General features: G+C 44.4%; 2 protein-coding genes across 2 annotated transcripts; both read left to right on the top strand.

The window, feature by feature from the left end:
• The first annotated feature begins 10,256 nt into the window (after positions 1 to 10,256).
• Positions 10,257 to 17,014, top strand: LOC135499212 (uncharacterized). The gene is made up of 2 exons (XM_064789873.1): positions 10,257 to 10,751; positions 11,040 to 17,014. The coding sequence occupies exons 1-2, from the start codon at positions 10,616 to 10,618 to the stop codon at positions 17,012 to 17,014; spliced, it is 6,111 nt and encodes a 2,036-aa protein (XP_064645943.1). The 5' UTR covers positions 10,257 to 10,615.
• A 5,695-nt stretch (positions 17,015 to 22,709) lies between these two features.
• LOC135499211 (uncharacterized) lies at positions 22,710 to 27,194 on the top strand. The gene has a single exon (XM_064789872.1). It carries the CDS (start codon positions 22,710 to 22,712, stop codon positions 27,192 to 27,194), a length of 4,485 nt encoding a protein of 1,494 aa, XP_064645942.1.
• The last annotated feature ends 434 nt before the right edge of the window (positions 27,195 to 27,628 follow it).

The raw sequence follows: 27,628 nt of genomic DNA, 5'->3' as shown, positions 1-27,628 counted from the left end.
TTTTCGTTTGTATCTCTGTGATTTGCAGATCTAGCATAGTTTACATTGCTGTTTTACTTAATTGTGTTTTGAAAACAAGAAAATCGTATTTAATTTCATCATGCTTAGGCCTCTGAAGTAGAAACAGTTTTTCGATTGCATTTAAAACAATTCATTGAATGACTGAATTCAAATTCAATTTGGTCAGAACATGTGAGTATTGTAGATAGTGGACACTATTTTTGTGTTTATTCTGAGCATGCATTTGACTAAATTAGTCATCTTCACACCTTGCTTTAACTGCCTGAATTAGGTCAGATTATAAAAGGATGTTTTGAAATTAGAAAAAAATTGACAATTCGAATTGATGACACTTCAGACAACGACTGAATTTAGTCAGAATTTCTAAATTCTTGAAGACAGTGCTCTTGTTATTTTGCATTTGACTAAATGCAGTTGGGCATTTCAGATACTTGTGAGAAATGGATGATTTAATTAGATACATGGATACCATTACTGATCATACTTGTTGAATAAATCTATGTTAACAATGAATAAAAATCTCAGTTTCTTCTTTTATTCCTTTGTTTTCTTTGTTTAAAGACTGAGAGTCGGGGTTACTCAGCAAAATGGTAATTTTAGCTGAGTAAAAGGGAGTGTATTATTTTTCGTTGTTTAATTTGAGATTTTTTTAGAGTAGAAATTGATACCTCACTGTCGGTATTGATTGTCTCACTAAAACCGCTCGGCTGGATCTGAAATGTTTGCCGAAACGTCGACTCCAGCTGCCTCGTTTTTGGTCTACATTTTAGGTCCACCCTCGCGGTTTTGGTGAGACAAGCAATAATAATATAATAATAACATTATTAACCTCCTAAAAGGAGAACATTAAAATGAAAATACAATGGTTGCAAAATGTACAGACGGTAAAACGACAGAGATTAAAAAGCCCGAACTAAGAGCATAACCAACCGGCGCTCTTCAGAATTCGCAATGTTGTACCTGTCGGTGAAAATGAGGGACTTTAATGAGTCAGTAACTCCGTCCCCTGCGACAGACACACACCACCGACGTGACATAATGAGCGGGGTTTGCTAGAAAAAGCTACAACACTTGTTTACAATGGTACTTTTAAGTACCATTGTTTGGATCCAAATCCGGCCAAAAACCTCACTAAAAGAAATGCAATACCTTCAGTATCATCTCCTTAATCACATTTCGCCATCTATATGCAAGTAAGGTACCAATTTACTGCTGGTCTGGAATGACAAAGACGAAACAAATGATGATCTTTCAGTGATTCGAACCCAAGACATCCCGATTATGAGCCCCTGTGATCTTATCACTATGCAACTGCTCTCCTTACTGACCACATTACGTACTAAATAAACGATTCCTGCCAAAAAATCCCAGACGTCTGGTTTTCTGACTACTTTTGCGGGCGAGGACTAGCCAGTCTTCATCAGATGCTCACCTTTGATAGGTCTGTTCATCATAGGCTTGTCGTGAACATGAAGGTAATAACTAAGACCTTGCCGGACGTCTCTGATATACACCCGTGTCTTACCCTCTGTAAATGGAAGTTTATCAGCCACGGACCCTATGAACAAAAATAGTGATCTACAGTACCAAGACAAATATAATAATGTCAATCACAGGAGACGATTTCGGCCCGGAATCCCGCCCATTAGTACAAGAATAACCCAGATCGAGGCATGTGAAGTCGTATATCAAGTCCTCGACCACCCGTTTTGGCCAGAACCCAAATATAGATTTGATAAGAACTTCTACTAGCTACTGGTTAGATAGACTAGCACTTGGTTCTTATTTTGAATATAGGGGACTTTTTGTAATTTAGTTTGCTCTTATACATTAACCGTTGAACTTATTAAATTACTTCTACCTGAATTGTTTTATTACAACCCCATGCTAAAAATTCCCCGCAAACAAACTGTGTTAATCGGGCTAATTTGATGAAATTAAAGGCGACCGACTGCCCATTTACGTGATCAATTAACATTAGAAAAATAGAGAATATACATGTACTAGCATTGTACCCGTGGCGCAGGCAGGTTCAAATGGGCTATACCTTGAATAGATTGAATTGCAATGAAAATATAATGCAATATCAAAGGAGCAATATCGAAGAGACAAATTAAACCAACCATTTGTCCACAGACTCGGACCCTGCGGCGTGCTGTATGCGTGCATATAAAAGTAAATCAATTGGTCCGAATGAGATGATGAGGCAATGTGAATATACCTCGTTCCTTAGTCAGCAATATGCCCCTTTTTATACGGAGATGAAGGAGAACCCAGATAGGCCTTCACATGTCTGCCTCCAAATGGCTCGGACCAATTGCACTATCACTACTAAAACTTTAAAATGCGTGCTCCTCCTACATGTAGCATGATCTCGGGCAAGGCACTTAGTCGACAGGCAAGCTAGAAGTTCAGCACCGTGAGCAGGTCCTTGATAAGGCCATGCCAAGTTCAGAGTGCCTCTTCAGCCACATCAAGTTTTGAAAGCTGTGGTGAGCACATAAACATACATTACCAGCTATTGCGGGCCTAGCCAATTAAGCCAATTAGTGCACCTGCTTAATTGGTCCTGGCAAGCCTAATGGAAAATGCATAGGAAATATCAATAAAGTTGGCTTTTTGGGCGGGGTGTAAAAATAATCCCAACTCCCGACTTCTGACAATTTATACATGTATATATTTGCATACGTTTGCCCTTTCACAAAAATTAAGTAGATCCCTAACTATAGCACAGTCTTTCAAAAGCATCTAAAACCAGTACATTACAGCTCGTTGTTTAAGGAATTGAACCCGAGGCGGAGGACCTTGGTTGAGTTACCAAGACACTCGAGGGTGGAGCTAAAATACAGTCCAAACCCGAGCCGACAGGCGAGGGTTTGGACGAAATTTTAGCTCCACCCGAGAGTGTCTTGGTAACTCAACCAAGGTCCGAAGCCGAGGGTTCAATTTCTATTCTAAAATACCTCAAACTTAAAAAGATAGGCCACGAAAATAACTTGAATATGTGCGAATTTGGCAAATTCCATCCATCGCCGGCCCGGCCGGAGCGCCGGTAGCGCCGTTGTTTACATCATGGAGGTATAATACCTCCATGTTTACATTATGTTAGCGCGCATAGGAAGTCCGCATCGGCTCGCTCAAGTGATGCTAAAATCCGCGCAAATGGGCTATTTGGAGCGTTTTTCTCGGCAAATATGTGTAGTGCTCATTAAAAAACTTAGGGTGGTTGATGCTTCCTTGACTGATTTGTGTTTGAAGCAGTGTTTTGAGAGCCTCAAACTTCTGAAGTGAGGTGAAATTCCTTTGACGTGACGTGTGCATGGTTTCCACATTTCAGTGCAACCCGAGGGAACTTTGGTAGAGCATCTTGGTTGCGTGTCCAAAACACTCCGCTCTCAGAACGAGGCTTATGCATTTTCCATTTAAAAGTTGACTTTACGGTACCAAGGTATTTTAGAATTAAGAATATAAATTGCTATCTCACTGTCGGCATTAATGCATAATCGGCATAATCAATATTGATATTGTCTCAAAAAAGCGCTCCGGTGAAGCTTAATTGTTGACCGAACCCACAGCAACCTCGGTCTATTTGAAAGACTCTGGGTAAGGCAACCGATGCTTGGGTTGCTGCAAAATATGATAGCAGCCAAAAAGCATTTAAAACCACACTATTCGTTATTTGATTTAAGAGGTTTTATAGAGCAGAAATGGATACCTTATACTAACGGTATTTTACACACTGGCCACTTGGCGGGAGCGTGGGGAAAACGTATATATATCAGAAGTTGGTAAGGTATCAATTTCTGTCTCGCCAAAACCACTCAATCGGTTGGTCTACATTTCTTGCTCGACCCTCGCGGTTTTGGTGAGACAACCGATACCGCCAGTTCGGTATCAATTCCTTATACCGAGGCAGCGGCGATAATGCTAATTGCAACCTGACTTGATGATGTATACCATGTTAGGCGTCCTGTTTGCGCATGACCGAAACTCTCTATCATATCTGAGTTCGTTCCGTCCCAGGCCTGCTGTATTGGCCGCGATGGTCTAGTTTTAATACAAAACTCTTGCCCTGTACATCTTGATTGAAATTTAGAATGTGCTTAAATCATTCTATATGTAATTCGTTTAGAGTATTGCATTGCTGATGATTTAATATCCAATGTGTCCTTAGTAGAGAGATTGTCCTTAATAGAGAGGTGTCCGCTATGGGAGGTTTCATTGTATTGTCTAACTAGTCAATATATCATCACTTTGCAACTATATAAGCCCCTGATCATGAAAGTCGTTTCACAAGCAACATAGATACTCTTGCGTTTATCCTTAACTTGCATGGCCAGAGATGGTGCTGAACTGTTTGCTTTTGGCTGGACTAGAAATCATGGCTTTTTCCAGATCACTTTCCTCGGTGGGAGAGTTATGTGATGTTATGTTAACAGGAAAATAAAATTTTGCTGGATTCTCAAAATTATCACCCCCCCCCCTCCCCCAAGTCTATCTCATTGAGACAAGATTAGATTTCTTTGGTTTGAGGATCCAGACCTTTCAATTAGACTCGAGTTTTTAAGGTCAATATTTGGAGAGATGTTCAAAATATATTTGCTACAGATATAAAGAAATCATTTTATAAAAAGCGACTTTGATATTTTGCCAATTGGTCAGGGCGCGGGGAGGGGTAAAATGTGTCAAAATATCAAACTTGTATGATTTTCTAAAAATACCTGTGAACAACAACCAGTTTAAATTTTAAATGTCATCACTTACTCGCCCGACTGTCGGGATATCATACGAGTCTGATAGGCCTCCAATTGATGGTTATGCCCGAGGGAGACAACAGTGAACGACTTGTCCGTCTCATCCTGCCAAGCTTCGAGAGACCTGTGCCTGATTTTGCTGTGACGGGTAACAGTAAAATGGTCAGAAATAAAAGTGCTACACAGTCTGCGAATTCTAACGATGTCTACAAGGTTTTAACGTGAAGAGATTATTTCAGAAGATATAATATGTTTTACACGTTAGACAAACGTGGATGGGCATCCTAGGTACAATCACAGCAGGCTGAGAATTCCGAAGTTGGACTTTCCTTCAGCCTATCCTCTCTATATCATGGAGTATAGTCAGAAACGAAAGTGCTGGCCATGAATACCACGATATCTGCTTGGTTTTATGAACAGAACAGACACTTTCAGAATATGTAATATGCTTTACAAGTTTGATAAAAGTAGATGTGAGTCTTGGGCACAAACACAGAAGGCTAAATTGCATTAGTTTTTCAGTTGATCACGCAGAAGCGAACACTTCATTTCAATTTTCTCTCTGGTCAGAAACGAAAGGGCTGGACGCAAGGGCCCAACGCGCCGCGTAGCGGCAAAAAAGCGAAGCTGGCGAAACATTTATAACGGGTCACCGTCACTTATTATTGGACTTATAGCGCATTTACGGGGTTGCAACTATTTTGCTTTATAGTGTCACCAGGAAAGAAAAGCATGCGACCTAACGCCGATCTATTTGTATAAAGTGATAATTGGAAGGTATATAGTAGGAAATATCAATAAAATAATCATTCCATGTCGTCTTTTGAGGGCATTTTTGATTGTAAAAAATATATGTGTACGTCACCGTAGTCTCTGCAATGATAATTTTATCAGAGCAGTCTCGCGCAAGTAGAAGTTATTTACCTACTAGTTCTTCACTTATTAGTCTCAACGTCTGGCGCAAAGCCAGACGTTTTCCATTACGATTTCACTACGATGTTTGACAATAAGGAGCAGTGCGCGAGATATGCTAATGAGCAGACTTCCCTCGCTTGAGTTTCTGAAGAATGTTCCATATCGCGCTAAGCTCATCACTGCTGATTATGACAGGCGTGCAGCGGTAGGTATCTGCTCCCCAACTTCCACCCTAATACGGTACAATAAGTTACCATTTGATGAGAATGGGACAATGCCCTCACTGTGTATGGAGTCATAGGGATAAGAAGACATTATTCATTAGTGTTGGTACAAGTGATTTTGCCCAAAAAGCATGCGCATTCAAAAAACAAAATATGCAAGGTATCACGTACATGTAACATGACCATGACGACGTGCAGAAAGTGCACTGGCCAGTGCATACCCTATGGCTATGTATAGTAAACATGGTAAACATGAACAACATCATTATTCATCAGCAGTTCATTTTACTCCGAGCTTTTCCTGAAACATATTGCCATGATGATTAGGCCTACCATGTACCATGACCAATAACGGCACTAGATCATGTAGATGTCAACAAGTTCACATGAACCGTATAATCCCGCATAATCCCGCATGGCGCATGTGGGGCATGCGTCTAAACCAAAGTCCCAAAATCACTTGTTTTGGTCTATTTCACTTGTGTTTCCCCCGTCTCCCAGTCCATAATACATTTACAGTTTACAATCCCCGATCATGGCCCAACAAAAGGTCATCGGTTGACTAAAGCCAAGGAACACAACTGTTCAATGGATTTATAGTTGAATGCGATCAAACTACATCTTTTCAATCGTGGATTGTAAATTTAACCCCATGGGCCTAGGGAAGGCCCTATAACAATACTTTCGACACAGTTATTATCTCCGCTGCCTCCACCATGTTACACACAGTGCTCACTGCTGATTCTAAAATGCGCCACCTCGTCAATTGCACTATCGTCATCACCTCATCATACTTCATTGACATTACAGGCACACATTGACATAGACCACTGTTGCAATCAACGACACAGTCGCTATCCAAGTAGCATTATAGAGGTAATTATCATTATCATACCTCATTAGCATGTGAACCAATCGCGTCGCGTCCTTTGCGATCACGGCAAAGCCTCATGGAATAATGTCTTTCAACGTTGAATAATTTTTCATATTCCATGCCTACAACTTCAATTTCTTCATAATCCATGGCTAGAAGTTCAATACTAATATAATATCCAAGATAAAGTTACAAGAAGTAGTCAATAGGGGTCTCTCACCTCTCACTGTATGTCCACACTATTCACGCTTGTACGAGGAATACATTCAATGCTGAATCTAACAACACCCAGTGCCCTTACTCTGTATATTAGTCACTGGAAGATGGCCCATTTCACTCCTTGCTTCTACTTCACCTATAGTCTCATTGCAAACGCCTCAGTTCTATGATATCACATTCACTTTCAGCTGTCATGCAACGCAACAACTGTGCTATCTGCCATCGCACATCAACGAAGAAGTGCAGCCGCCCACATTCCACCTCACGTCTGTCCGACCAGCTGCAATCCTCGAGGACGCCCCTCTGTACCACGATTTCACTACGATGTTTGACAAGAAGGAGCAGTGCGCGAGATAGGCTAATGAGCAGACTTCCCTCGCTTGAGTTTCGGAAGAATGTTCCATATCGCGCTAAGCTGACCACTGCTGACCATGACAGGCGTGCATTGGACTGGTACAGGTTGGAACTGAACATTGAATATGCTGGTGGTGACGCTTTCTGATGAGAAGTTGGTCGTGACTGATGCAGTATCCTTGGACTTGTCGACAGCATCGTTCAATCATTGCTCTCTGAGCTGCCTTGATTCTGTACCCAAATACTAAGACCAAATGCCTGTTGACTGTGCTTTAAGAGAGACTGGCGCCATGCCTAGAGATATGACTGACCCCTATTGGCAAATTTGTATGACTTTATCTTGCCTACCTAGCTGCTGCCTATAGTCTCCCTTTAACTGCGGAACACTTCAAAGTCGATAAAATGCCATGTTCCACCTTTTAATGTGTTCAGACTGCCATTTTCAAAATAATCAAGTCAGGACACTGCCTTCTAGTCTCATAATAAATTTAGCTTTCCTCAATATATAATAACATTTCTTCTTCTTCAATGCTTTCATCATTCCAAACTTCTCCTCCTCTGACTTTTACAGGGGTACAGTCATGGCAATCAAAACCCAAAACTGAGACCCAATGCCTGTTGACTGTGCTTTAAGAGAGACTGGCGCCATGCCTAGTCTCTCTTAAAGCACAGTCAACAGACACCAACCCCCTCAGACTCAGAAACCACAAACGCCCAACCCTTCCTGCTACCCTAATACTTCTGGATTCTGCCAATTATGATTATCATGAGAGGTAATGGTGAGGTTCGATCGATGCAACTTTTATTCTCAGGTTTTATCGACAGCAGTGTGTTATCACTGTCGCCCGATGTTTACGTACGCATACCTCTCATGACAAGGTCACCCAATTAATAGCTTATTATCAAGCGGCCATCCCTAAACGAGCGTCTCAAGAGCACCTAACCAAACAAAAGACTCCAAGCAATCAACGTAGATCAAATGTAGTGGTTATCTCGTGAGATAAAGAAAAGTATTTTAGAAAACTATTGTCAATAATGTCAATACGTTTAAAAAACATGTAAAGGCGCGGGTTAAAACAGTCTCTAGAGTAGCCTGCTATACCTAGAGAAATCGCCCTCACATCCTCACAGTTCAAATCTACTGGCAATTTGGAGGAAACAAGTGGTTGAGAAAGCGTCAGTGTGCACCTGTTTAAAAACATATATAAGCGTTAGTTAAAGTACATAGTTCTCTTTCTCAATGGTTTTTGAGACGGAGGCGTATTGATATTATTCTTTCTATATCCTGTTCAACACATGTTGGCCACTTGCGTGGCATTGCTATGCATCAAGTTTACCGCGCTAACTGAAGGAGATAAAGCTTGTTGTGACGATCAGTGATCGTTTGTTATTGCGATCAGCTGACTTCTCCCTTGACCCGGTTTGACCCCGTTATTGTATTATTATTTCCGCGCCAAAAAATTGTTTACCGAGATTTTGCGAGATGTTGGCGAGACTTAGGTAACACCCATGGGCATGTGTGTTCAAGACAGCACTTCGACTCCGTCCGCGATTGAGTGAGGATCGCCGCCGGTTCTGTACTATTCTATAGATGACAACGCCCAGAAGTTCGTAGCGAGATGGTTGAAATGGTGGAAGCAGCGTTGAAAATGGTGGTAACGTTTTATGATTGATTCACGCCGTACTTTACCGATAGAATGGAAAATGCCATAATTTTACCGGTGTGAAGCCTTTCACGCTTTACGTACATTTGTATACGGCCGATGCACTGACCGTGTGTATCGTGCTGTGTTTGTAAACGTATCACCAGTTTGTGTCTTCCTCTCGCTAATGTATAGCTATCTGTGCATTTAATTGACATGGTTTTCTATAGTTTGAGAAGGGGTCTAAAAGGGGGGTGTATTAATGTTTGAAGGTGCATTCTGGTCTTTGCGGACCAGGTGCTTCGAATAGGCTCGCGTAGATCAGGTCGACCTGAGCAACTTTCCACTCCACTCTTTTAGGCCTATTTTCGATGAATGGGCTGTAATGTTGTTGATTCTCGGTTAGAATGAATCGTTATCGTTTAGTATTTTAGTCCATTGGTGTTATTGGACATACTCGAACCTGTTATATAGACTTTAATAATTATAGACCGTGCGAACGGATTTCTGGAAAACCATTATATAAAACCCAGTTGTATTTTGGGACTAAAAAGATGTTGTGTTAACCCACGTTTTAATCTGTGTATGTTGAATTCAGGTGACTGTTTGATAGTTATATAGTTAGAAGCCAGTGGGTGTGATTCCATCACTGTCTCTCCGCTTACGCCAGAAGCCGTGTTGACGATTTGGACGAATCCGCCCTGCAGAGATCGAGAAGGACGAGGCCTTGCTGTTGACGTCCCTCCCCGTTTATAGAATACCCGTGGCGGTATAGTATTCTTAATTTACTGGCTAGTTTATTGTTACGACCTGCCGGCTAGTTAGGACTAGTCTGTTGCCATCTGGGCAGAACCGGTTGAGTCGAAGTCATTTATATAGTCCTAGCTGGCGGTCAGGTTGCTTCAGTCAGCCTGAGTCAATGTTACAGACTGTTTGTGTTGTAGCACGCTTTGAGTTGTGAGAAGCATTTTAGTATATATCCCTTAGCGGAAAAAACTTGTATTGATATATTCCCCTTGGTGGGAAGGTAATTTGATATATATATATAATCTACTACGCCCTTCTACTGACGTTCCGGGCTGGAAGACCGAAGTCTGCAATCAAACACGAGACGGAGGGTAGCCTGTTGTAGATGCCGGAGAAGAGACACCGCAATCGTGTGTAAAACTAGTACGGAGCCGCTGGCTCTAGGCTGAAGCATTTACAGCTATAGTGAATTGTAGGTATCTTATGATAGCTTGTACCATATAAATATACAGTCCTCTTCATAAAGTAATTAACCTCTGGCATAGTTCTTATCGTCATCTTGTCAATTCGTTGATCGCCAGAACATGGTCTCTCCGACCGGATTGTTTTGATTGCTTCTTTGTTATTCATTGATGATTGAGATACCTACAATTTACACTTTCTCTGTGAAGTCAGTAGTTGTTGGATGACCGTGGTGCTTTGATGCACTGTTACCAAGATATTGAGAGTATTACTGCCGTTATTTGAGGGTCAATTGTACATCCTAGTATTCCCAATACTGCATAGTATTAGCAGTGGAGTTCGTATATAGTGTGCATCCACGTATATTTGGTGTACATTGTGAATTTGCAGTTGGTATAAGCGATGTCTGGTGCTGTTCGGAGGTCGACGCGAATCAAGAAGAAGCCTGCATATCTTCAAGATTACGAGTGGGAAAATATCCGAGAAGATCAACCTGAGATGGAACCGAAGCAGCCACAAACATTGGATCTCCGTCCAGGTGAGGTACTTGAAACACAACCTTCGACCACGTCACAACCCGGTAGTAAGATGACCGCGGCAACTACGTCTGGAACCAGTAATAGAGGGCAGTTTGCTGCTGCTTTGGACCCTGAGAACTCGGACGCGATTGCTTGTTGGTTAGAAGATGAGCGGCAGTTGTTAGGTGCCAGAATTAATGACATGTCGTCTGAGTTGAGAAAGCTTTTAGGAGATCGTGGTAGTAGAACTAAGATGCAGAGATTGGTAGAACGCTTGAAGTCATATTCTCGTGATGTTTATTCTGTAGTTGACAGACTGACACAGTTGACTACGAGCGTGGACCGGATGAAGCGCCTTGTAGACTGGGGCCGTCAGGCTAATAGCATCGTCGAGCAGTTAGAAGATGAGGTCATCGACCAGATTGAAGAGCGTGCAGACGAGGCTCCTTCAATGACGCCGTCATTGCTTGCTCAGGGTGACCCAGACACCAGACACCAGAAACCAGAAGAAGATAATCTTCCTGAAGATGAAGAAGATGAAGACGACTTTGATGACGCGAAGAGTGACCAGTCACATCAGTCAACGCAGTCTAACCGTTCACAGTTGGCGAAAGTAAAGGCAGAGTTGGCGATGCTGAAGGTCAAACAAGAGAAGCAGAGGTACGTCGAACAGCTGCGCATCCAGGAAGCTCAACAGAAGTTGGCCTTGGCGAAGGCCGAGGATGAGGCTGAGAGCGCGAAGTTAGAGGCTCAGCTGCTGGCCGAGTTGGATGGCAGAGGCATCGCTAAGCCTACCATGCCTACCAAGCCTGTCGTCTTCACGTTACCGCCTAGAAAGCAAAGAGCGACTCAATTTTCTCCTGTAGATTTCAGCCCAGCAGGGGAAAAGCACCAGATGACAGGGAAGAGACGGTCTGCATCCGCACACAATAGTTGGATCCAGCAGGTTCAAGCTCAGGACCTGGCGAGCTTGAAGTTTCCTATCCTATCCAGCAGTAATGAGAAGGTGGGTGAGAAGCCTGTTTTGCAGCCCTTTGGTGTCCTAGCAGCTTCAAAGTTGAACCCGATTGACGAGTTAGTGCAGTCGATTGAGGAATCTACACCGATGCCAAGACCACAGCATTCCTCCACTCCAGCCAAAGATGTTCCAGAAGTTACACCTGCCGAGACGAAAGAGATACAGCGCTTCTTCCAGGGTCTGGCAAAACCTCATCTACCGAAATTCGATGGCAACAGAGACCGATTCGAAGACTGGAGGGCGCAGTACGAGGTATTTGTTGAACAATCTCAGGTACCAGTAAAATTCAAGATGATAATGTTGAAAAATGCCTTGTCGGGTCATCCCCTTAGGTTAATCAGCAACCTGGGGTATACGGCAGCACAATATAAGATGGCTATTTTTAAACTTGACCAGCGCTATGGGGGGGAAACTCGTACACTAAAGAAATACTTAGATCGGTTGCTAACTTGGAAGGAGGTGTCCGAGGGTGACTTGCGAGCCTTAGAAGAATTGTCTAACCAGATGTGCGATGTAATCTCCAAACTCGATGACACTGACCATGCCCGGGAGTTAATTGGTAACACCGTCTTGTATACTTTAGTGAAGCAAAAGGTTCCACACTCTCTCCTAGTGAAGTATGCAGAGCAGCGCAGTACAAATGCCCAGGATGGTTTGGCTGTATTCACGAAGTGGTTCAACCGGCAAGTTTGCTTGATGTTGGAGATGTCCGAGCTGCGTGCTCCTCGTACCAAGGAAAAAACTGCTGAACAGCCACACAGTAAAAGAAAGTCTGAGAGTAATAAAAGCCATTCTTATGCCGTTTCAGCCACTGACTCTAAGAAGACAACTACTTCCCAGTCGAAGCCTGCCGAACAGAAGGATGACAAGCGCCAGGGAACAGAGTTCGAATGCCCGTTATGCAAGGGCAGTCATCATGTGGTGAGATGCCAGTTGTGGAAGCCAGCCTCCACCGAAGAGCGATGGAAAATAGCGAAGGAAAAAGCCTTATATTACAAGTGCCTGTGTGGGAAACACATGGCGAAGAATTGCACGAAGGAGCCCCGGAAGTGCGAGATAGACGGATGCCAGCGGACCCACCATCGACATCTGCACAAGAAAGAAACCAAGACAGAAGCTGCCAAGAAGAACACACCTGAGCCTGTTGGGTGTTTTGGAATTGCTGGGAATGGTCAGGTACGTCTGAATAAAGTATCATTAAGAGTTTTACCTGTTCTTGTTGCAGATGTTGATGGTCAGATGAGAAGATTGAACGCCTTCCTCGATGATGGGTCCGACTCCTCCTACGTTCGTCGATCCGTCCTGTCTGAGCTGGGGATTTCCAGAATTGAGGACCACACGATCACCATGTCAACTATGACGACGACTGGTACAAAGGTCAAGAGTGGTACAGTAACCCTGTCGGTGGAGAGTTTGAATGGCAACCTAAGGGTAAGACTGGGCTGTAGAATTTTGGATCGCCTATGCGAGGGGGTGCGTCCTCAGAATTGGGGCATGAACAAAAATAGATGGTCTCATTTGGCAGATATTGACTTCCCGAGAATTGATGGTGCAGAGACTGTAGACATAGTAATAGGATCCGATCATCCCGAGCTGACGATGTCTTTAGAGGAGGTCGCAGGACAGCCAGGAGAGCCGGTAGCACGTCTTACTCCCCTTGGTTGGACTTGCACTGGGATGCTAGGGACGTCTTCCCAGGACCAGGATGAGATAGGTGGCTATGCAGCCACTTGTTCAGTTATGTCAGATATTCACTTAGATAGCTGTTTACGTGCGTTATGGAACCAAGATTTGATGACCGATGGTAAAGAGACAGAGTTTACACCCGAAGAGCAGAGGATTATAGATGGTGTTGAAGCTTCAAAGGTGTACCACAGGGAGCAGGGATGTTACGAGGTTTCCATCCCATGGATAGATGGCAGTCCGGAACTTCCATGTAACTACGAGATCGCCCGTCGCCGCCTGGTGTCCTTGGAGAGAACCTTGATGAAGAAACCGAAACTGGCGGAGAAGTACAAAGACGGGATGAAGCAAAACATCGAGAAGGGATACCTGAAAAAGGTGCCAGATGCAGACATTGCTACTGGGTGGTATCTTCCGCACTTTCCGGTGGTTCGGGAGGACAAGGAGACTACGAAGGTGAGGATAGTGTTTGATTCTGCAGCCCAGTATCAAGGAGTCTCCTTGAATGATAAGATGCATGCTGGTCCCAAGCTTCAAAGAGAAATCTTCGACATCTTGGTGAGATTTCGCGTGGGTCAAGTTGGTCTGGCTGGAGACATCAAGGAGATGTTCTCCCAAGTTTTGCTGTCTGAGAGAGATCGCAAATTTCACAGAATCTTATGGAGAGATCTAAATGTCTCACAAGCCGTTGAAGTTTATGAGTCGACCAGACTAACTTTTGGGGATAAAGCGTCTCCTTTTCTTGCCATGCATGTCTTGCAGACTCACGCCAGAGATCACCAGGATGTGTGCCCAGCTGTTGCCTTTGTGTGCCTGTACTGCACATATATGGATGATGCGATTACCTCGATTGATGGGACTTGGGAGGCCAAACAGCTACGGAAAGATTTGGCTGCCATTTTGATTAAGGCCGGATTCTACATTCGGAGATGGTGCAGTAACGTCCTACTGGCATTGGAGGGAGTACCTGCCGAAGATAGAGCTAGTGGACAGTTGGAGGTGAGCGATTCCACTTTACCAAGCATCAAGACGTTGGGGATCAGGTGGGATGCCGAGCCTGACTGTTTTGGGTTTGCTGCCCAGAAGATTGTCGTCCCAGAGGTCGTTACCAAGAGGTCGCTGTTGAGTCGCATTGCTACACTGTTCGATCCCTTACAGTGGTTGGCACCTTTCACCATCCGTGTAAAGATGACGTTACAGCAGTCCTGGGTTTTGGGATTGGGCTGGGATGAACCTATGCCTGAGGCCCTGGTGATAGAAGCAACAGAATGGTTCGAGGAGTTACCGAGGATAGAACAGCTAGTCATCCCAAGGCGATACTTTACCCAGCCATCAAATGAGGGAGTTGTTACCATTCACACTTTTTCCGATGCCAGTTCGAAAGCATATGCCGCCGTGAGTTATGCCCGTTATGTCTCAGCTGGCGGAGAGATAGAGCTGTCATTGGTCGCAGCAAAAGCCAGAGTCGCGCCCTTGAGAGCAGTGAGTATTCCGCGACTTGAATTGATGGGAGCCGTGCTAGGCTATAGACTCACGCTGAAGATTACTACCTTGCTGAAGTGTCCAATAGAAAAGGCAACATTTTGGACCGACTCACTAGATGTGGTTCATTGGGTACGGAATCAGTCGAGGCGATTTAAGCCGTTTGTGGCCAATCGTATTGCTGAGTTGCAAACTGAATCTAATCCTCACCAATGGCGTTTTGTTCCAGGCAAAGAGAATCCTGCAGATGTAGCCACGAGAGGGATGTCGGTGGAGGATCTGACCAGTCCGAATGTATGGTTCCAGGGCCCGGAATTCTTACATAAGGAAGAGAGCCAGTGGCCGACGTGGAAGACTCTGATCAACCCTACAGACCAAGCTGTAATCGAGTCTTCCAAGTCGTGTGTGCAGACAAATGCCATGGTTGCAGTTTCAACACCAGAACTTCTCGAAAGAATGAACTACACCAAGTACTCCACATGGAATCGATTGGTACGTGTGATGGCTTGGATTATAAGGTTTGTCCACATTGTTAGAGGAGGACCTCAGCAGAGGGTGAATCGACAGGAACCTGACAAGAATGGGTGCAATTCCAGCGAGTTAGATGGGTCTGATCGACAGTATGATGGTCACACTTCAAAATGTAAGAATTTCGGTGATAGACAAGCTGATACTGACGAAATTCCGAATGATGCCTTATCACGTGACGAGTACCAAGAATCTGAGCTCGCCATTGTGAGAATGGTACAGCGGGCCTGCCTGTTTGAAGACTACAACGCGTTGCTGGTAGGTAATAGTGCGAGGGTGATGAAGAAAAGCGCATTAAGAAGTCTTAACCCATTCCTAGATGCTGATGGTGTGATGAGAGTGGGAGGTCGTTTGCAGCATGCCGACCTACCATACGATGTTAGACATCCAATCATTCTTCCTAGTTCACATCACATTTCAGTACTGATTGTGAGAAGAGCCCACCTGTATGCCGGGCATTCACGTGGAGTGAATGCTACCCTGGCTGATATAAGGCTGCGATTTTGGATCTTGAATGGGCGAGAAGCCGTCAAAAAGGTGGCTTATTGCTGTTACCAGTGTAGAAAGATGAAGGAACAACCAGCAACCCAGATGATGGCTCCGCTACCAGCCTCCAGAGTTATGATGTCTCTCAGGGCCTTCTCCTACTGTGGTGTTGATTTTGCTGGCCCCTTTGTTACTAAGATCACTAGATTCAAATCTGCTAAGAGGTACATGTGTTTGTTTACTTGTTTGCAGACTAGAGGCGTTCACTTGGAGATGGCCTACTCGTTGGATACGGATGGATTCTTGATGGCTTTTTCAAGAATGGTGGCACGCAGAGGAAAACCGATAGAAGTCGTCAGTGATAACGGAGGGTGCTTGGTAAAAGGAGAGAGTACCCTGAGAGAATTCGTGGAGGGCATGGATCGGACGAAGATAGTCGACTCTGTGAGTAATCAGGGCATCCGTTGGAAGTTCAACCCTCCGTATGGCTCCCACCATGGTGGGGTGTTTGAGTCGCTCATTCAGTCTGCCAAGAAAGCCTTGTATTCGATTTTTGGAGAAGCCCGCCTGACTGACGAAGAGTTGCTGACAGGGATTGTCGAAGTAGAAGGTATGCTGAACTCCAGGCCGTTGACGTATGTTAGCTCCGACCCTAAAGATTTAGAAGTGTTGACGCCTAATCACTTCCTGGTAGGACAGTGCGGTGGACAGTTGGCTCCCCAGATCGTGGATGAGACTGACTACAACCCACGACATCGATGGCGCCTAGTCCAAGACATGTTGTACAGGTTCTGGGTTAGATGGCAGAAGGAGTATTTGACTCTCCAACAGCAGAGAGGAAAATGGAGAGAAGTCCATTCTGATTTGGCAGTCGATGATGTCGTTGTCCTGCAGGAGCAAGGTTGCCCCCGTTGGAGCTGGCCGATTGGAAAAGTCACTGAAGTAGAGAGAGGTTCTGATGGTCATATAAGAACAGCGACAGTCTTGTCCAGAGGAAAAACGTATCGACGTCCTATCACGCGCCTTGTTCCGTTGATTGCAGCCGATGGTGAGACGACTACCGAAAAAGCAGACGACAAGAAGTAGGTTAAGTTCTGAGGAACTATATGTATATATATATTGTGACATGGCTAACTCGGATCATGTCACGGGGAGGGGTGTTGTGACGATCAGTGATCGTTTGTTATTGCGATCAGCTGACTTCTCCCTTGACCCGGTTTGACCCCGTTATTGTATTATTATTTCCGCGCCAAAAAATTGTTTACCGAGATTTTGCGAGATGTTGGCGAGACTTAGGTAACACCCATGGGCATGTGTGTTCAAGACAGCACTTCGACTCCGTCCGCGATTGAGTGAGGATCGCCGCCGGTTCTGTACTATTCTATAGATGACAACGCCCAGAAGTTCGTAGCGAGATGGTTGAAATGGTGGAAGCAGCGTTGAAAATGGTGGTAACGTTTTATGATTGATTCACGCCGTACTTTACCGATAGAATGGAAAATGCCATAATTTTACCGGTGTGAAGCCTTTCACGCTTTACGTACATTTGTATACGGCCGATGCACTGACCGTGTGTATCGTGCTGTGTTTGTAAACGTATCACCAGTTTGTGTCTTCCTCTCGCTAATGTATAGCTATCTGTGCATTTAATTGACATGGTTTTCTATAGTTTGAGAAGGGGTCTAAAAGGGGGGTGTATTAATGTTTGAAGGTGCATTCTGGTCTTTGCGGACCAGGTGCTTCGAATAGGCTCGCGTAGATCAGGTCGACCTGAGCAACTTTCCACTCCACTCTTTTAGGCCTATTTTCGATGAATGGGCTGTAATGTTGTTGATTCTCGGTTAGAATGAATCGTTATCGTTTAGTATTTTAGTCCATTGGTGTTATTGGACATACTCGAACCTGTTATATAGACTTTAATAATTATAGACCGTGCGAACGGATTTCTGGAAAACCATTATATAAAACCCAGTTGTATTTTGGGACTAAAAAGATGTTGTGTTAACCCACGTTTTAATCTGTGTATGTTGAATTCAGGTGACTGTTTGATAGTTATATAGTTAGAAGCCAGTGGGTGTGATTCCATCACTGTCTCTCCGCTTACGCCAGAAGCCGTGTTGACGATTTGGACGAATCCGCCCTGCAGAGATCGAGAAGGACGAGGCCTTGCTGTTGACGTCCCTCCCCGTTTATAGAATACCCGTGGCGGTATAGTATTCTTAATTTACTGGCTAGTTTATTGTTACGACCTGCCGGCTAGTTAGGACTAGTCTGTTGCCATCTGGGCAGAACCGGTTGAGTCGAAGTCATTTATATAGTCCTAGCTGGCGGTCAGGTTGCTTCAGTCAGCCTGAGTCAATGTTACAGACTGTTTGTGTTGTAGCACGCTTTGAGTTGTGAGAAGCATTTTAGTATATATCCCTTAGCGGAAAAAACTTGTATTGATATATTCCCCTTGGTGGGAAGGTAATTTGATATATATATATAATCTACTACGCCCTTCTACTGACGTTCCGGGCTGGAAGACCGAAGTCTGCAATCAAACACGAGACGGAGGGTAGCCTGTTGTAGATGCCGGAGAAGAGACACCGCAATCGTGTGTAAAACTAGTACGGAGCCGCTGGCTCTAGGCTGAAGCATTTACAGCTATAGTGAATTGTAGGTATCTTATGATAGCTTGTACCATATAAATATACAGTCCTCTTCATAAAGTAATTAACCTCTGGCATAGTTCTTATCGTCATCTTGTCAATTCGTTGATCGCCAGAACAAAGCTGAGTGAAAGTTAACACGGGGTTAAGCCCGTAGCACACTAGCCGCCAATTTCGGCGTTCACAGGCGTTTTTTGCCGCAAGAGTTTTGAACGCCTGAAAAATCCCTAGTCTGCTACGAACGGCGTCGGCGAAGGCGACTTGCCGCCACTTGCCGCAACTAAACGCCAAATATCTAACATGTTTGATTTTTGACGCGTGTCGCCGCGTTTGAACGCAAGAAGAAGCCAGGTGTGCTACGGATTGCCGCCTGAATTGGCGTCGGCGGCGAGGCTATGGCCAATCAGTATGCGTCTTGATATCACATGATTTCAAAATGGCAGCCTAAAGTGGCGGAAAAGACGCTACTGGACGCCGATTCTGGGCAGGTGTGCTCTGACCGGGATCCACTGGCCGCCAACTTCGGCGTCGAGAGGCGTCAGCTGAACGCTTCTTGTCGCCAAAGTTGGCGGCTAGTGTGCTGCGGGCTTTAGTGAATTAATTTGCCCTGAACCACCAGGCTTTGGTTTTGATGACGTCTTCACTTATATAAATGTATCTTTAAAATACGCCCTCTCCCGACGCACAGCAAGAAAGAAAGGTCGATCTCACGTTTTCAGTGATTTTTTATCTGGCCTGTACATGTATTTGACATTCGATTTTTCTATAGGTTATCAGTTTCTATGGTGATATTTGATCCCTTGTGTTCAATAACTTGGTATGATTTATTTGGCTACTGATAACATAGTCAAACTTATAAAAGTCAAGTGCTCCTTGGTGTGTTATCTCCCATCCCGAATGAAGTCCATGTCCCGACAGGTGAACAAAAATAAAACTCATGAAGAAGGTCAATTGCTTTCGTGTGATTCTCCTATTAAGTATTATGCGTACTGTATAGTGATTCTATCCTCGTGAGTCACCTATTATAAATATTAAGGCCATTGTCCAGTGAAAAGTGAAATGGCACTCTCACTCTGCACGCTTATAATTTTTTAAGGTGTCCCCTGGGAGGAAGACGGCTACGGCAAAATATAAGTAGATTTATAATAGTAGTCGGGTAGTCGGTCAAATCACAAATTTTCGATAACTTCAAGGTTTTGGGGCCCGAAATAATATAACTACCGTTTTTTTAATACCTTTCTCCACTTCACAACATTTTGGGACATATGGTTCAAATCAATTTAAAGCGAATTTCGCACCAGCAACACAATACCCTTCCTGCACCTAAATCATTATCAAAGCAATTGACGCATCATCAAGTCATAGACGAGTTTCTGAATGGAACCCTTATCAACATGTTCATCAGACTTAGCAAACTGATATGCGCTAGACTTTTAAAAGGAAAGGCCTGAAAAGTTACATTTTTACCGCCCGAGAAAATGTAAAAATGGTTGAGCTTAATCGCCTTTAGAAGACTTGAAACTATGTCCAGAGCATAAAAAGGGAATTCATTTTTAAGAGGCTATGCATATCATCATGAATTCACAAAGACTATTCTTTCAAGTGCATTTGCAAGAATCATCCCAGGATTAATAAAATCACGTTACAGTATTTTTCCTTCATTGTTTGCTCCCCACACAAATCCTGGCAGGTCATCCAAAAAAATAAACAAATGAGGTTGGTTCTGCATTCAATTACATCTTGATGCTGCCTCAAAATATTCTGATGTAAATTCAAGTTTCACATGATATTTTACCGCCGGATAATTAACATATTTTTGGCTTTTGGCAAGTGCCTTAGTCCTCCCCTCTAGCATCTCAAGGGATTTATTGCTGACAGTGTGCTTTGCGTGACGATCAGTGGTCAGGTGTCTGCGTGCGTGGGCTGGGATGGACCTCGGGATGGGTTGTTAAGGAAAAGGGCATCGGTCTGTGCTTAGTAACTGTCGCATTGGGACAACCTGTATAAGTTTAGTTTTTTGGGACACACTGTAGTTCAAGGTAATTAGCATAGGTGGCAGCACTGGGGGGAGTGTGTTGAGAAAAAATGATGGAGGACATCTGAGATGCTGTGAGCACATGAAGAAAAGAAACCTGAATATTATGATGAGAAGATGAATATAGACAGTTTTATTGAATTACAAGAGTTAGAGTTGAGTAATTTTACAGTCCTACCCCGACATTAGGTCTCTCCGACCGGATAGTGGAGCAGTGAGGTGACATTTGAGAACTGTAAAAAGTGAGAAACCATGTGCTATCCATGTACATTTTGTACAGAGTTGGCCTGTGCATTTGGCCTATGCTAGTATGCTGCTCAGTGCAAATGCATATGCATGCTGAAATCATCCAAATGAAGGACTGCTGTTGCAATTTGGATGCCGTTAAGATGACAAGAGAACATTAATTGTGCTGTCCCTCCATCAACCTTGGATTTTGGAACACCACGTCAGTTCAAATCCGAGTGAGCTTTGAGCACAGGCAGCATGCTGAGGAAGAGTCAAGTGACATTCAAAGTCCAGTTGTATGTCACATCGATGGTCGCGGATTGTCGAATTCCTGTCGTTGCTGATCCCACCAACGCTTGAGTTTCGTCGAGTCACCGAGTCGGAGAACACTGTCGAGTTGTCGTGTTCTCAACATCCCAGCATTGTCGAGTAGCTGGTACATCGTCGATGAGCATCATTCGCACATCATTTGCCAAATTCGTGGCTGATGTGATCCTACACAAGAGTGTGTTGAGCGTCTAACGAGTCGAGTCGGAGAACACTGTCGAGTAATTGTGTTCTCAAAGCCAGACGATCAACGAGTTTCTTCGTTCCTCGTCCCTGTGTGAGAACTGTCGTTCTCAACATCGAGCAATCGTCGATAGCTGTTAGCATCGTCGTCATCTTTGAGCATCGTCAATTTATGCTCAATATCCGAGTAACACTTCCACCCAAGTTCAAGGTCATCCGATGTCCATGCCGTGCTGCATTGATGAACTGAACTGTTTGAACCGAGCACCAGCCTCTGATTCCAAGAGACATTACCGAGTTAGCGAGTCACCATCTTCCAAGGACTGCTACATTCCAGCTTTGTGCATTGTTGTCACACACATGATATGCATGAACTAATATTTGAATTCTCTTTCAGATATTGAGTAAATTTATGAACTTTGCCTAGTATTTGGTATAGAAGTTGGCCTTTTACTGTGGGATTTCATTGTACATGTACATTGTAACTGTGTCTTGAGTTTTTGAGCATCTAGTCTAGGTTTGAGTAGGCCTTTGTACTAGAATCACCACATGAGTCTATGCTTTAGGTTGTAAGTTGACCTACTGCATACTACGAGTTATGAGTATTTCTTCTGACTAAAAGCTGTATTTGGTCTTGAGAATCTTCGCTGCAGTTACAGGTTGTAATTTGACCTTGCTGCACACTAACTTGAGTTGAGTTTGAGAATCTTCGCTGCAGTTACAGGTTGTAATTTGACCTTGCTGCACGCTATCTTGAGTCGAGATTGAGAATCTTCGCTGTAAGTAGAGGTTGTAATTTGACCTTGCTACACGCCAACATCGAGTTGAGTTTAGAGTCTCACTGTGGGTTTTGAGTGACCTTACAGTGTTAGCAAGTTTACCACATCAGTGTTAAGTGGAGAATTTGCGTCTTTCTTGAGTAGAACACACGAGTTGTTGTTACGTTGTCATGCTTATGAGTAGGCCTTGGTGAAACTTGGAATATCACTTTGCGAGTTCATAACACCCAACGTGTACGGTGTTAGCAGTGCCAATTCATCTTGCATATTTTAGTTGCATTTCAAGCCAACTTCTATGCTACCATTTTGTATTGTCGCTTTCATGTGTTCACAGCTACACTTTTCCTAAGGTTCTATTTTGCAACGTTTCATCTGAGTTGATCTGGGGTTTGAGAAATTTCTTGTGCTGCCCTCTATGCTGTTCATGATACTACAGGGTTGAGTTCATGTCATATTGACACAGGGAATTTATCAACTGGCTGAAATTCCAAGGGTTTAGATTGCTACTGTGCTTATTTCAGTCATTCTCTCTGAGATCTGAGTTTTTTGAGTTTTGAGTTTTGAGTAAAACTGCAACCATGGGTGAACCACCAACCTTGCAATCACTGTGTGATAAACGCAAAATATGTCGCGGGAAGTACACTCGACAGGAAAACACTGTGACAAGGTATTACAGGGAAGCATGTAACTTGTACGACAAAGGAGATCGCGTTACCCAGTTTGAGACAGCCGTGCGAAAAACGGGTAATGCCATGGAAGAGCTGAATGCGGTCTACGGTGAATTGAAGGACGTACAGACTGAGGTGGACTTCCATCCTGATTTAGGGAAACTGAACGATGAAGCCTTGAGAGTTGAGACTGAGTCAGAGGAGAGGTATCGCACCCAGTACTACGACATTTCTGCCATGGTTCAACAACTGCAAGCGGATGCTGAGAAGGAGAGGCGTACCCCGTCGGAGAAGTCGAGTGATACTTTCACACCTGAGCACTTTGCCGCCGCCATGAAGGAGACCCTGGAATCAGTACAAACAGGAATTTCTGGTGATCAGTTAGAAAGGATTCTAGGGACCTTATCGCACAAGAAGCGTTATGTTCAGATACCGAAATTCAAAGGTGATGTCGAGTTGTTTGACCAGTGGAAACAACTGGTAGAGACTGAATTAGAAAAACCAGGCTATAGCGAGGTGGAAAAGACCCACATAGTCATATCATTAGTTGATGGAGAGGTATCCAAACTCATCAGTGGACTAAAGGATCCAAGTTCAGATGACATCCTTGAGTTTTTGGAGAATAGGTACGGAGATGTGTTGACAAAGATCCAGAAGGCAGTGAACGAGATTGCTGCAGTGCCTGCTGTCAGTTCGCCCTCAGCAAAGGATCTTGATTCTCTCTACAACCTGCTTAATTCCAACTGGAATTACATCATGAAACGAACAGAAGATGACAAACACGTGGTAAGGGCAAGCTGGATCTTTACAGCCCTTGTCCGACCAAAACTGCCAAAGGGACTTCTCAAAAAATGGGATGGAGAGATAATCAAAGAGGAGAAGTCGATGGGGACGACGTCGGAATTACCGATACGTTTCGACACTCTTTTGGAGAAGCTGCAAGATGCCGTCAAGGTTGCGAGGCGAACGGAGCCAAGCAAACGAGATAAACCCGAGAAGGAGAAGGAGAAAGAGAAGAAGTGGGTTAAGGATTACCAGAAGGAATCTAAGAAGCCTACAGGTCATGCTCTTCAGATATCTCAGAGGACACCGAAACCCAACAAGGAGGAATCGTGCATATTCTGTCAACTTAGGCACTTCTCATCAAGTTGTCCAACAGTGAAGTCGATGCCTGTGTCAGAGCGAGTTGAGAAAGTGAAAGCGTCAAAGGCATGTTTCAACTGCTTGCGGACTACTCACTTTGTGGATGCATGTCGGTCATCTAGCTGTAAGAATTGCTCGAGGAAGCATCACACACTCTTACATTTCGACAAGCAAGGAGGAAACAAGACTGGGAGCAACCAGGAAACATCGAGCGAAAAGGAGACAAGTGGAGATGGTAACAAGCCTGAGGAGACCGTGAAATCACCCCACTACTTCGTGAAAGCCAGAGAGACAGATGGTGAAGTACTGTTACAGACAGGCCTAGCGAAATTGGAGTCGAGGAATGCAGTCGCACATGGACGAGTTCTCTTTGACTCAGGGAGTGGAGCCACATTTGTCAGCAAGCGAATGGCAAGGAGTTTGCAGCTGCATGGTCAACCAGTTGCAGCAGAGTTTACCTTAGCAGGAGGAAAGGTCATGACACTTGATACCCAACGAGTCAAGTTTCATTTGTCGAGCATACTACCCAAATGGAAGGGAGAGACGTTCGAAATCATCGCCTATGTTCTAGAAAATCCATGTGCTGATATCAATGAAGTCAATGAGGATTTGTCAAAGATTGAACAGCTGAGAGACCTCCAGATAGCTGATGAGTTCCCGAGAAAACGTCAATCGGTGGATGTTCTGTTAGGAATCCAGGATTCAATGAAAATCTTACAGGATAAGAGAGTCTTTGGATCAGGAAACAGTCTTTCAGCGCAGAGGAGTCACATTGGTTGGATCGTGTCCGGAACCTGTCCCGCTGATCAGGAAAGCCACACAACGTTGCCAGTCAATCATTCAACATTTCAACTGTCCAGCGAGATAGACATCGCGACCAAGCACTGGGAGACGGAGCACATAGGGATCCTACCAAATGAGAAAAACCAGCACCTCTCAGAGCTTGAGACTGAAGCCCTGAGACAGCACAAGGAGAAAACAATCAAGATCAAGGATGGTTATGAGACAGGATTGTTGAAACATCCGGAGTGGAAGGATAAAATTCTGAAATCAAACAAACAACAAGCAATGAGGAGACTTGGTAGTCTGGAGCAGAGACTGAAAAAGGATCCTACATTGTCAGCGAGATACCAGGAGCAAATCAATGAGTTGATCAAGAAAGGTCGAGCGGAACGAGTGAGTGAGGAAAAGGAGCCGGAGGATCGTAGTGTGTGGTACTTGCCCCATCATCCAGTAGTGAGAGAGGACAAGACGACAACAAAGGTTAGAATCGTCTTCGATGGATCGATGAGAGGCCGGGATGGAGTATCACTCAACGACACCTTATTACCAGGACCTGCCCTGCAACCTGACCTTCCTGGAGTTTTGATGCGATTCAGGCGCCACAGAATTGCATTGATAGCGGATATCGAAAAGATGTTCCTCCAGGTAAGTATGAACGAGATAGATCGAGATAGCCAGAGATTCCTATGGAGAGACTTGGACACGGATAAGGAGCCGGAAGTTTTCAGATTGACCACAGTCACCTTCGGATTAACGTCTTCGCCATTCTCAAGCATCAAAACTGTGCTAGATCATGTCGCGGCACATCGTGAGGAGTACCCAAAAGCTGCTGCAGAGATTGAGGAGAATATCTTCGTGGATGATATTTTGAGTGGAGATGAGGAGGATAATGAGGTGGCGGAGTTGGCAGTTGGACTGAAGGAGATTCTGAGCCCGGAATGGAACATGAGGAAGTTTCTATCCAACAAACCAGGAGTTTTGTCAGGTCTTGCCAAGGAAGACATCGCGTCGGAGCTCACAGAGAAGATGGTTGGCGAAGAGATCTCAACAAAGGCGCTGGGAGTCAGATATCGACCCAAGGAGGATGTTCTCATGTTCTCATTTGTTGACAAAATGGAGGATGTGGAGATCGAGACCAGGAGAAGTGTGTTGAAACAACTCCATCGGATTTATGATCCACTTGGCATGCTATCGCCCTTTGTACTCAAGGCTAAGCAAATTTTCCAACAATCATGGGTCACAACTGGAGGATGGGACGACGCGCTACCATCGGAGATAGAGGAGGAGTGGAAACGCTGGAAATCTGAAGTGACACTACTGGACAGCATCAAGATACCGAGGTGTATTGTGCCTGCTGACTTCCAGGATCCAGTATATTTCCTACACGGCTTTGGAGATGCATGTGAGACATCATACGGAGGAGTGGTCTATTTGACTAGCCAGGATTCAACTGAGAGACGTCACGTTGCTCTACTCAGCTCAAAGACCAGAGTAGCACCCCTGGGAAAGAGGAGGAGCATCCCGGAACTGGAGCTCATGGCATCACTGGTGACAGCAAGGTTAACAAAGTATGTGGAAAGAGAGCTCAAGCTTCCGATTGCTTCAGTGAATTGCTGGACAGATTCCAAGGTTGTCACACACTGGTTAAGCAAGCCACCATACAAATGGCAAACATTTGTCGCAAACAGAGTAGCTGAGATTCAGAACTTAGTGCCACCCTGCAACTGGAGACATGTTCCAGGAAAATGGAACCCTGCGGATCTTTGTTCCCGAGGACTTACTGCTGAGAATCTGGTTGAATCTTCATTGTGGTGGAATGGTCCATCCTTCCTGACTGAAAGTGAAGAACAGTGGCCAGAACAAGAGAAGAGCAAGAAGGAGGATGAGGAAATAGCTGACTCGAAAGCCAAGCCCAAACTTCGTCAGATTGGTATTGCTGCTGTAGCCAAGACGGATATTGCTGCTGCTGAGAAATACATTGAGAAATTCTCATCATACCAGAAGTTCATCAGGGTAATGAGCAGAGCGAGGAGTTGGATTAGGATCCATAGGTCCCGAAAGGAGGGGAGAGATCAAAACGAGGGGAGAGAAACTGACAAGGAGAAAAGCATTCCAGGAACAACTCTCAATGACAGACGTCAGGAGGCGCTGCACTGGATCAGATGGGCTCAATCGCTCAAGTATCAGGAGGATATTGAGGAATTGAAAGCCGGACGACAAGTCACCATGGAGAGTAAACTGGCTCCATTGAGCCCAGAGTGGGACGAGAAGGATCAAGTGATGCGAGTGGGAGGTCGTCTTCATTACGCCCCATTGCCGGAGGAAACTAAGCATCCCATCATCTTGCCTGCTCACAACCGATTTGTGGATAAGTTAGTTCTGTACTACCACCAGATTAACCTACACACAGGACCAGCACAAACCCTGGCTTTCTTGAGAAACAAGTACTGGCTTATTCATGGGAGATAGGAAGTGAGACGCATTCTTCACAAGTGCAAGGCTTGTAAGGATCCAGAGGAGATTGAGCAAAAGATGGCGCCGCTGCCTGTGGAAAGAGTGAGCATGAGTCTTCCTTTCACGCACATAGGATTAGACTATGCAGGACCTTTATACGTAAAGATGTCCAGAGATGAGACAACGAAGGCTTACATTCTGATCTTCACGTGTATGGTGACTAGAGGAGTGCACCTGGAACTCACACCAGATCTTACTACAGAAGAGTTCATGGCTGGGCTGCAGCGCATGATGAATCGCAAAGGGAAATGTGTATTCATTCTCTCTGACAACGCAAAGACATTCAAAAAGGCAGACACCTTGCTGAGGATTCTTTACAAACAGAAGAATGGAAAGAACAAGCTTAATGAGGAGATAACAGGAAAGGGAATAACATGGCGTTTTATCAC

This window comes from Lineus longissimus, chromosome 14 (assembly GCF_910592395.1).
Source record: "Lineus longissimus chromosome 14, tnLinLong1.2, whole genome shotgun sequence".
Taxonomy (NCBI): domain Eukaryota; kingdom Metazoa; phylum Nemertea; class Pilidiophora; order Heteronemertea; family Lineidae; genus Lineus; species Lineus longissimus.
This window is presented reverse-complemented; position numbering and strand designations above follow the sequence as displayed.

Coding starts and splice junctions, on each gene's coding strand:
- LOC135499212 (XM_064789873.1), top strand. CDS start 10,616: ATGTCTGGTGCTGTTCGGAGGTCGACGCGAATCAAGAAGAAGCCTGCA. Junction 10,752..11,039: donor AACATTGGATCTCCGTCCAG/GTGAGGTACTTG, acceptor TTTATTCTGTAG/TTGACAGACTGACACAGTTG.
- LOC135499211 (XM_064789872.1), top strand. CDS start 22,710: ATGGGTGAACCACCAACCTTGCAATCACTGTGTGATAAACGCAAAATA.